Source organism: Arachis hypogaea, chromosome 18 (genome assembly GCF_003086295.3).
Source record: "Arachis hypogaea cultivar Tifrunner chromosome 18, arahy.Tifrunner.gnm2.J5K5, whole genome shotgun sequence".
Taxonomy (NCBI): Eukaryota; Viridiplantae; Streptophyta; class Magnoliopsida; order Fabales; family Fabaceae; genus Arachis; species Arachis hypogaea.
The window spans coordinates 57249686-57261212 of record NC_092053.1 but is presented as its reverse complement, the minus strand read 5'-3'; the positions used below and the strand labels follow the sequence as shown (position 1 = coordinate 57261212).

The window sequence follows — 11527 nt, the reverse complement described above, 5'->3', positions numbered from 1 at the left end:
AAGGACTAATGTGACTAATCGTGTATCTTTTGGGGACGATTTCGATTAACTTTATCTTTCGAAGACCAAATTGGAGATCGAAGTATCTTTTAGAGACGATTTTGGCTATTTACTCATATTTGAATTGTTAAAAATATTGATAATGACTACGCGACCGTAAATGAAATGTTACTGTGATATGGTATTGATGATGGAAAGAGAATAATAATATTGACATTTTAATATAATTATGACTTGTGTATTGTATTGTGTATTATTTACCAAACAAACCAAAAAAGAATTGTATATAGTCATGTCTATATCTATTTGTGTATTTATGTCTGTCTTATTTTCTTCCACCCATTAACCAAACACAGTCTATAGGTACATTGTCAGATTACAATTATTTGTAAGCGAAGAGAGTTCTTCACCGCTGGCTGACATTTATCTATAATCCTACATCAATTTCTACAGCTCAACAAGGCTTTTGATGCAACGACAACTTTTATTGGACTAATGAAAAACCAATCCAACATCTAATATAGCATCAAAACTGGAAATGAAGATTGGAGAAATATCCAATATAAAATAATGGCTTTAAATATGCATACAAGAATGATACTCATTTCTCGGAGAAGGAACTTAAGCTTGTGTCAGCTTCCGCCGCCTTAGTTTCTTCCCTGGCTTCTTACATAGGAGTTGTGTGCCAACAGCTTCTTGCCAGAGGTGAACCGCTCACCCTGTGACAAACAGACGTCAAGCTGGAGAATCTTCCACATCCAACATGTGTGTGTTTCAATTAACTTGTTTTAAACTCAAAACAGCTTATAATCAAGGGTTTCATCAGACAGCTTTAAAAAAATATATAAAGAAAAATAATATCATTTCTATTTTCTCCAAGATGTGTGATTACCAAACATGCTGCAAAGCTTCATTCGTTACTCAGTGGTGATTCTTAAGAGTAATTTTGAAGGTCTTTACACATTTGAAGAAATTGCAATTTATGTCATACATAGAAAGGCCCAAGTTCCAAGCCATTTAGATTTCTATTTTCTAAGCAGCAAGTCAACAACAGAGCTTCTCAAGGGCAGGGGGCAGCTGCCCTGCCAAAAGCTTCTCGTCAAAAAGCTTCTTATCATCCTATGTCACTGTTTCTAAGAGACCATTTATGCAAAGTCCAAGTTCAGTTGTTTTTCATATCTATTTTTTTCATATCTATGTCCCTTGTAGCCATTTTTTTAGTTACACGTCAGGGAATATACTATATGAAAACAAGAACACTCATAACAGCATTAAACATCTAACTGAAAGGTTCTCTATTTTATCATGGACAATACTGAGAGAGACAACCAGAACAAACCTTGCACATGGATGCTGCTGACTCAGATTCCAGAGTCTGCACTGGAAGATGTCCAAGTGACTGGAAAGAATCCAGAGCTTCCAAAGTCAGCTGCCAGCCACACAAAGCTATGGTACCAAGACCAGAACTGGAGGTAGGATTATGACAACCAGCAGCAGCAACATCCCCATTCACCCAAGGACAGCAATCATTATGCAGTTTGATGGGGTCAAATTCAACACCCCCATTTACGTTCTCTCTATAAGGAGTCCCTGAAGATTAGAGCCAATTGCCCAATTGTTATTGTTAACGCACACTGCCACTAGAATAGGAAGGCAGACAATCACGTGCGAGATGTCTTAGATGAATTAGTCAGAATTATATTAAAAATTTGGAGCAAAAAGAGGTTCTACAAATAGGACAGAATGTTTGGGTATCCGCAGCACTTGATTTCAGCACAAGATTAGAGACTTTGCTAGTGTGTTTAAACAAATGAAGTTAACTTGTTTAAGAACAATCACAATTGACTCCCTAATTATTAATGCAACCACCAAGAAATCAACTTAATTCACAATGAAGTTATATTTCATATTTCATAATGTAAGAACATTATAAATAATGAGTTATGAATGTAAAAACAATTATTAATATGTAATATTGTCCAATATCAACAATTATATGGCACTATAAATGGGATGGAAGAGAGGGGGAGAGGGAGTCATTCCAGCCATCCAAATTGCACAATGAAGGAGAAGGATATTGATTAGCAAAATTTTCAAATGAAATATATCACCAAGAGCAATTTTGAGAATTTTCTGTCAATAGAATTGATCTGATATTATGACGGAACATTAACAGAATATCTGCCTCCATATTAGCAGAATATTCGCCCATTTGAATCTGCAAATTCTACGGGATTTGCATCTATAATTATGCATTCAAATTCTGTGGGATTCTGCAGTTGTAATTATCTATTTATCAGGTTAAACCAGCTGTAGGTTAATGAAGCTTTGCAGGAGTACAAACTCTGTGTTCTCTTATGTATGACATAAATTGCAATTTTAGCATTCTAATCTGCAACATTACCCTTGTTCCTCATTTTGGATAAGTTATTTCCACTTCACTCAAAACCATTTACACAAAATAGCAGAATAGCTAAACCAAAGCAAAATAACAGTTAATGCAGTTTTAATAAATGTTATACCATTTAAAAAGTATACAAATATTGGGCGGGAAATGAACAGAGTCCATAAGAAACTGGTATCAAATAGGTATAAACTTGTATAGTAACAAACAATGGGATTAGGAAGAACACCAGATGCCCAGATTAATTTCCCTCTCCTGGTATGTTTATTTTCTGTATAAATCATATGAAAAAAGTGCACACCAAGTATTTGGCACCCTCCAAGTTTTGTTCTATTCCAAAATTCTAAGATAATCTCCTCACTATCTCTCCCCTTTCACTTGTATGCCTCTCACCTCTCCCATAACAGAATACTTTTCTCACTCCACTACATTGCCAGCTTGACAAATTAGTTACAAACATGTCATTCTGAAATTGTTACTTTTGAAATTGACCTTAGAATTTTCTAATAGCCTAATAACTTTGTATAATTGAATGGGAACTTTGGGACAACAGTTAAGTTGTCTCCGTGTGACGTCACGGATTCAAGCCATGGAATCAGTCACTGATGCCTGCACCAGGTTACAATGCCTAAATTATTATACCATTTGGATGCAACCCTTCCCTTGAAATTACATAATGCAGGATGCTTTGCATTGGGCTGGCCTTTTTTCCTTTAAATAACTTTGTACAAATGAGCATCACATAATTTCTTCACTAGAGAAACTAGTTATCATATTACAGTAATATGATTCAAAAACTCAGTGAATAACAAGCAAAAGAGAGATCATCATCTTCAGTATTGAGTGAAAGAGAAAAAATAATCAAAATATTATAATTAGACATACCCACAACATCTGCAAGTAAAGAGCTTGATTCATGGCATGCACCATCATCCTTCCCATTCTGAGTGACTTCTTCTTTGGATACTTCATAGGCAGAACACATGATAGCATTGCAAGAAAGTGATGGGTGGGCACCATTTTCATGGCCTAGCATCTGCAGACTGCTATTTGTCTTCTCACTAATTTCAATGGATTCTACCTTTGTTAAAACTAATATTTTTGAGCCACTATCAGTCCTTGGGGTAGATTGAGACACCACAGCTTGACTATCTCCTTGAGGATCTCCTTTACTAGCTTCCTCAGGCACAAAATCGACAATAAGGCCATTTGAACGTCCAAATTCAGCATCTTGGCCCTGATTTTCAATTACTTCAGCAATTGGTTCAACATCACCTAAACTATCACCTCTATGAACTGAGATATCAGTTCCATGAATTTCAGTTTCATGACTTGTACCCATGCCAACACTTCCTCCACTAATACCAAAGCTAGGCCCATCCCTAGCTTGTGCAGTTAATATCTCAGTGTTCAAAACTTCTCCACAAGCATTAGAACTGCTAACACCTGTCTCACCTCCTGCTCTTTCTAAAAGTGGTTGTAAACAACCACTCTGCTGTCCTTGATAACTGCTATTTAACTCTGATGTTTCATTCAAATCAACAGAAGGGAAGTTGACGTCATTAACATCTACAGGACAATTATCAACACTTTCCATAGATTCCTCATCTGAGCTGTGATAAACTGTATTCATCGCAATAATAGAGGAAGCATGGGTGGAATCTCTAGTAGATGGATTGCCAACAACGTGATCCCTTTCTGGATTTGCTTCGTTAACCATATTAGCATCACCTTCTATTTGAACATCTAATGAATGGTTGGGTAGAGAACGAGAAGGTTTTCGTGGTGGAATTAGGAATGCCTCTGAATGAGTAACATCACGGGCTCGCTTAAAAGGGCCAGCTGAATGCTGTTGACCACCAGTGACTTCATTATTATCACCGTCAATTATAGTTCTTTCAGCACTGCCCACCTGTTGTGGCTTGCTAGATGTGGTTACACCATCGTCCAACTTGCGCTTGCGGGCATTTGGGCCTTGTGGTTCATAAGATCCAGAGCGACCACCGACCTCACTTCCAGAGGGACGTCCAGCCATTAAATCCCTTCCTTCGCTGGTATCTTGCACATGTTCCAAGGTTGAAGTCAAATTTATTAGTGAACCAGATGGCCCACTAGCCATTTTAAGATTTAAATCTAAACTTTTATTATATAAAAGTTGCCTTTTATCAGATGTTGTAGCCTCATCATGATCTCCAAATGGCTCTTTTTCAACAGCATCCACAGCAGCCCATTCATTGATCCCACTCGCAGCACTTATTCCTCGTGTTGATGCCATTTTCTTGCTTGTTTGAGGGGTATCAATGACACAGGGAGCCAAATGAACAGGCCGAGGGACAAGTAAGAAATCCCACACTCTAACTGTGGCTCCGCACAAGCTACAATCTAACAAAGGTGACCTAGATTCACAATTGAATTCCGAACCTAGTGCATCGTTGTCCCCAGCATCTATCCATGAAGTTGAAAATTCCTTCTTGCTTGGAGCCGAGCCTTTGGCTGGACCAGAGCTGCAACCATTTTTAGCAGATTCGGCAGACTGCTCTTCACAGTCGAGCACATTTGGAAGCCACCTTGGCTCCCATCCACAAAGACTTATGAGTTTCTGGGCCTATTGAAATGGAAGATTAATTTATAAGGATGGAAATAATAAAATGAGGGGGTAAAAAGGCTAGAATAGAATACACTTGATTAAACAATTAGATGAAAAAAGTTATCACAATAAAATCTTACATAAGAATATGAATTAAGAGCCTGTTCTCCAGCAAATCCCATTCCAGAAGCACTTTCTCTGTAGCCTATTTCCCCAGCTGTCTGACTTTGCGATTGAGCAAGAAACCGGTCAATTTGAGAGTTATGTGTAACTCGCATATGCTCAACAGCAGCCGGCGATACAACAGGGAGGGAGTAAAACTGCAGGAGTCCATCACACCGATCCTTATAACCTCCAATTAGAGCTGAAGGTGAAGTCGGAGGGAACTGCACCAAGCTTTCTGGACAGCTATTACCTCTCCAAGGACAAGTGGCTTTGTGAGCTCTATCAAGCTGTTTAGAAAGTTCTTCATTGGAACCATCAGCTTCAAAAGATATACAAAAAACAAAAATCAAAACCCAGAAAGTATCAATGGAATCAAATGACATAAAAAACAATATAAGGCAGTAAGAACCTAAAAAATTATGGGTAACAAGAAGGATATAGTAAGGTGATGAAATCAAATAGGAAATTAATGCAAGTCCAGTTTCAGCTATATTGTCAAGTGTCATCCCCGAAAATAGATGAGTTTCCAGAAAGATAGAAGTAGAACCAAGCTTGAGCTCCCAACCAAAACATGTCCTGTTTCCAAAAAGCACCCCAGACTCACCAGAAGCTTGCAAATTATATCTCATCTGATATATGTAACACAATACGTAACCAGTTAACCGCTGCTAGGAAACTAGCCAAAAGTGTCATTCAGAAGAAGTACATACACCAATATAAATTGATACTTATATACTAGAGTTTGAGTTTGGATCAAAACCTAGTGGCACAAGCAATTCACCAATATATATATATAAAGCAAAATTTCAGCCATAGCAATATGCTCACCTTCAAAAGAGTTAGCTGAGGATGAAGCAAAATCTAACTGTGCATGGCATACCTCACACTCAATCTTGGCAACATCAAGATTCACCCAGCCCCTTTTGGCACAAGCCAATGAGCCAGCAATCTGCAAAAGAAATATAATGATGTTATATGGCTGTTACAGGAATGTTATGTAGTGTTATTGTGTTAATAGATAAAATTATTTATTTATCTTTAACAAATTGTTTAAGCTTCTACAAAATCATTGTATAACATGGTATAAAAGTCTCTATGGCCAAGTACTGAAGATTTCAATCCTTGTTAACCCTATTCTTCTGAATGATAATGTATATTTTAGAATGAGACAGGTTAAACTGTGCATTGTCCAGGAAGCTCTTGTAGAGGGGGCATCTTAAGATACAAAGCTACGCATGTGCCTGTATTCAATAACTTAAAACACTCTTAAAAAGTTGATCCATGACAAGTAGTTAGTGATTTGTTACACATAGCAATAGGATGGTTAAACCTCTGTTGATATGGTTAAACCTCTCTCAAAATTCTCGTCTTGAATCATTTCTCACAGTTCCCTCTTGTCTCTCAAATATCTTTCTTTTCTTCACCACAATACGACAAATAACCAACCTACATAGAATCTTCTGAACACAAGTATAAAAGTCACAGCTCCCAAACTAACTGCTCCCAGCATAACACTCAGTTCTAAAACTTCCACGAACGTCAGTAACCATGCATTTTGCTTCAATTAATTTTTGCAAATCACTTCTTTCCATTTGTAAACTTTACTCTCATTATGATTCTGACCACAAACTATCACCAACAATACAAACTAATTGAAACCACATGCTAAACAATTCAATCACACTATAAGACCCCAAAAACAGAGAAGAATCTAACCGAACCTTGGGCATTTTTCCGGCGTGTTTAAAAGTGGAAAGGCGCCGGAGCAAATCTCCACGCTCCCAAGGCCTACACGAAAGGTTTGAATCCGAAGAGAAGCCGGCGGCAGCTGCCAAATCCGATTCGGCGCTTGATTTGCCATTCTGGCGGCCCTCTCCGTCAGAAGCATTCGCCGGAACGGCAGGCCACGAAGCCCCAGCAGAGCTGAAAGACATAAAAAAAACAAAATAGTAATAAAAATTACAAATTAGCACAAAAGAGGAAAATTGAAGAACCCTAGAGAAGAAATTAGAGAGTATGAAATTGAATTGGAAGTTTTTAAGGATAGGGCTAGAGAGAGAGAGAGGACCTAGCAGCAGGAGTTGGAGATGAAGAGGGAGGTTTGGGAAGAGAGGAATTGGGATTCGCAGAGGTGATACCATCTTCGTTCATCTTCTTCTACTACTTTAATTTTGATGCTTTTTTTCTCGTGTGTGTTCTCCTCTTTCTGCTTCCCTCCTGGTTTGTGTAGTTCCCTCTCATTTTTTTCTTTAATTGTACGGTTATACCCCCTGTTGTTCTTCTCCCCGGCTACTTCTGCTTGGACGCTTTTACCCCTTATGGACAAATTTCCCTTCTAAGTCAATTATAGGAAAATTTTTTAAAATAAAATAATTAATTAATAAATTAATCCTCATAACAAATTAAATTAACTTCATTTACATAATTTTTTAGTGCAAACTCGCGATTACTCCCACATATCTATTTATTATAATATATTAAAAAATGTCTAAAGTAGTATTATGATAAATAAATGACACAAAATTTTAAATTTCATATAAAATTATCACATCATTTATTCTAATAACATAGAAAAAAATATTTTTCTTAAAAGTACATTTATATTATTATAAAGACTAGCATTTGTGTAATGAATCTAGCATTAATCCTATAATTTTACATATTAAATTATCTAATTCTATAAAAAAAATATGATATAAAAAATATAATATAAAAATTATTAATTTATATCAATTGTCTATTATCTTATTTGAAAAAAATATTTTATAAACATTTTTTATTTATCTGTCAATTTATTTATAATAAATAAAAAAGAAAATCAAATAATAATACAATAAACTCTTGACATATTACATAACTTCTAATAGGATATAAACATTTTAGTTAAATTGTCATTTTATAATTTTTCTACCATTATATTATTTTTTATTCTTCTTATGTAGTGTTTAACCTTACCTTTTAATTTTTTTTACTCTTTATTTTTATGTAGGTTACTTTATATCTTTAATAGTAATGTTATTTCTCTTTAATATATACAAATTTATTGATAAAATTGAATTTGTTTTCTCTTTTTATTCTCACTTCTACTCATGTTTACTATATAAATCAACATTCATTTTACACATTTTTTTATCTCTTCTCACATAATCTTATGTCGCTACTCTTTCTCTTCTATCTTTGTTAATGTGTTGCATAATTATTCAAAAAATTTAGTTGATGACCATAACTCTTTATTTTATTTTACTAAACAATTTGCGGACTATATATTGAATGATGCATAAAACACTATAATGTATTATATTCTTACAATGTTTTTAAGTTTTTTTATGAGAAATTATTGGAGACCAGCACAAACACTAAATTGTCTTTAACAAATAAATTTTATCATTTCATGTGTGCAAATTTTGAAAAATATGGGTGCAAATCGTATTGATTCATATGTGCAAACTCTAGTAAATATAGATACAAACGTAAAGTACTAAATTGGTCCCCTACGTTTGGGGTGAATTCTATTTTAGTCCCCAACGTTTAAAGTGTCCTATTTATATCCAAAATAGTTTTGATTTGCATCAATCAAGTCCTGCCGTTAAGTGGGAGTGAAATAGTTAACGTTGTGTCCGACGTGGCAAACGAGAGGGGGCAGGGGCTAATAGACGTGTTTTGGTTCCCGCGTTTGGACAGAACGCATACTTACTCTGACTCTTCTTCTTCTTCTTCTTGTGAAGCACGAAATGATCAAAGAAACCCACAAACCCTACCGATCGTCACCCAAGGGTTGCGATTCTCAGTTAGAGATGTGACATTATCCTTCAGTAACATTAAAGGTCCATAAAAGCAGTTAGTTTGAAACCCTTCATTTCCTGAAGAAGATCATGTCAGGTATTCCGTTATCAAATCTCCTCTACCCATTTGATTTTCATCTTAATGCATGTTGATATGTAATGATATTGTGTGTGTGATTGTTTTGTTTTATAGTTCCATATTTGTTTCTTGTTTTGTTTGGAAAGTTTTTATTTTGCCCTAGTGATTGCATTTATGCATTTTTGTTGTTGTTGATCAATGTAAAAATTTTATAAAGTTTGTTATGTTTGTCTGACAGATTATTCGGAGAATGAGTTATTTTAGTGTCAAGATACACCATGGGAGAAGTTTGGGTTTGATGGTGAGACTTCGATAGTGGACTACTGTGATGAAGATAGGTAGAGTAGGTTTGAGGCAACCGAGATAGTGGTTGAACAAGGATATGTGGCAGAGAACATCACTGCAATGTGGTATAAGTCTCTGAATGATGAAACAGATTTAGGACTGAGGATGCTTCACACAGACAAGGATGCAATGGACATGGCCAGAATTGGAATGAGGGATAAATGATGGAGCTTTTTGTAGTTCACAAAGATGGTACTACTGCTAGGAAAGGCTGTACAACTGAGAAAGTTCAAGAGATAGATGGTGGTGAGGCTGCTGCACCCACTGTAGAGACTGTTGGACCTAGTCCAATTGTGCTGCACATGTGATGATTGTGCATCATGTTGTATTTTTCTATGCTTTTTCATATCAAAAATTAGTTTATAATGCCTAATTATTGAGTATTTGTTGTGCTTAAGTTGTATATTGCTTTGATCTTTGATTTGATGAATTTTGTAGAAAATGGTGGAAAAAGAAGCAAAAAGCACAAAACAAGCTCAAAAGAAGAAAAGAGAAAGTTTTGGGCGTGCCAATGGATGTGCCTGGGCGTGGCACGCCTAGCCAGCAATGTTGGCATGTCCACAAGCGTGCCTTGGTGTGGCACGCCAGGCTTATGATCCAGAGGAGTGAAGTTGGTGCAGCACAATGGGCGTGCAACTAGGCGTGGGATGCCAAAGACTTCAATATGGGCATGTCTACGGGTGTACCTGGGCGTGGCATTCCAGGCCAACTTTTCAGAGAGTGAAATTTCATTCTGGAGTGCATTATGGGCGTGTACGAAGGCGTGGCATGCCGGGCCACATGCCAGCCTAACCTCTTCACTTTCAAAGAACCATAACTTACGCTACAAAACTCCAAATGAGGTGATTCTAGTGCCATTAGAAAGTAGACATCCAGAGTTTTTCAACCATATATAATACTTTATAGTGGTCACTAGATTTAAGGAAGAAATTTACCCTGAAATCACAAAGAAGCACAACACATCCCTGTAGAGATACCAGCCTGACCTCTTCATTTGCAAAGGAAAATAACTTAAGTTGTAGAGGTCCAAATGATCCGATTTTTATGGCGTTGAAAAGCTGACATCTAGAGCTTTCCAACGATATATAAAACTTTATAGTGGACATTAAATCTGGAGGTGAAAAAGACCATTCTTTCAGCATCACAAAACTGGCACGCGTTATGGCGTGCCAGTGGGTGTGGCACGCCAAACTTGCAAGACTGGGCATGTAATGTAGCGTGTTCGAAGGTGTGGCATACCAACTCTGCAAGCTGAGCATGTCTATGGGCGTGCCAGTGGGCGTGGCACGCCGGGCTAACTTTCCAGAGGAGAAATTCCTGCATCTGGGCGTGGTATACCGGGGCATTTTGACAGACTGGCCTCTTTACCTTTGAAAGAACATAACTTGAGCTAGAGAGGTCCAAATGAGGTGCTTCCAGCGGCGTTAGAAATCTAACATCCAGGACTTTCCAACAATGTATAAAATTTTATAGTGGTTATTCATTTTAAGGCCCAAACAACTCCATCCTTTTAGCGTTGCAAAGTGGGTCATACTCTAGTGAGAAATTTCTATTGGGCGTGGCACTTGAAACCACACGCCAACTTCTTCTCTGCATCCTCCAACCTTTAACCAAGCCCACTCCAACTCTCATTCAAGCTACAATTGCCAATCAATCAAGGCCACAAGAAGTATCTAGAATAGTTAATTTTTATTTGATTGTAATTTTCTTTCAATTTCATTTGAGTTTGTAATTTAGGAGAGCCTATATGAAGGCCTTAGTTTCTACATTTTAAGGGGGATTGAATCTATCATCTATCATTATTCCGAAGGATACACACTCCACTAGGAGTGGGTCTTTAGACCCCTCCCTTTCCACCCTTCTCTTCTCCTCCATTTTCTTTCTTACTTTGTAAATATTTTAGTTATGAATTACTAACTCTTTCCATTGGGAGAGAGAGCTATATTGTACTTTGATGGATTGATTTGTTTTGATTCTTCTTCTTTTCTTCATCTCTCTTGATTTACTAGAAAGTATTTCGTTCTTCATGCAAGTATTCAATCATCTTGGAAAAGAGATTGAATATACATGGATTTTATGTGAACCTTGGAAGAGGAATCATAAAATCATGCTTGAAATCCTTTCTCACATTGAGTAAATATGGGTTTTGGGATTGGATATTGTGA

At 36.7% G+C, this 11527-nt stretch overlaps 1 protein-coding gene across 4 annotated transcripts; it reads right to left on the bottom strand.

The window, feature by feature from the left end:
* Positions 1-303: 303 nt before the first annotated feature.
* Positions 304-7474, bottom strand: LOC112772693 (uncharacterized). Of its 4 annotated transcripts, none has more exons than XM_025817669.3 (7): positions 7225-7474; positions 6878-7079; positions 5985-6105; positions 5132-5475; positions 3290-5009; positions 1340-1590; positions 304-719 (listed from the first exon to the last, which is right to left on the bottom strand). In XM_025817669.3, exons 1-7 carry the CDS (start codon positions 7305-7307, stop codon positions 648-650), a joined length of 2793 nt encoding a protein of 930 aa, XP_025673454.1. In that variant the 5' UTR covers positions 7308-7474; the 3' UTR covers positions 304-647. The 4 variants fall into 4 exon arrangements, with proteins under 4 accessions (XP_025673454.1, XP_072082115.1, XP_025673456.1 ...); XM_072226014.1 differs by having other exon boundaries at positions 5132-5785; positions 7225-7443; XM_025817671.3 differs by lacking the exon at positions 1340-1590 and having other exon boundaries at positions 7225-7461.
* Between the last annotated feature and the right edge of the window lie 4053 nt (positions 7475-11527).

Excerpts from the sequence above, each read along its gene's own strand:
- LOC112772693 (XM_025817669.3), bottom strand. The coding sequence starts at position 7,307 with ATGAACGAAGATGGTATCACCTCTGCGAATCCCAATTCCTCTCTTCCC. Across the intron at positions 1,591-3,289 it reads TTTACTTGCAGATGTTGTGG|GGACTCCTTATAGAGAGAAC; the intron begins GTATGTCTAATT and ends TCTAATCTTCAG. Across the intron at positions 720-1,339 it reads CAGCAGCATCCATGTGCAAG|GGTGAGCGGTTCACCTCTGG; the intron begins GTTTGTTCTGGT and ends TGTTTGTCACAG.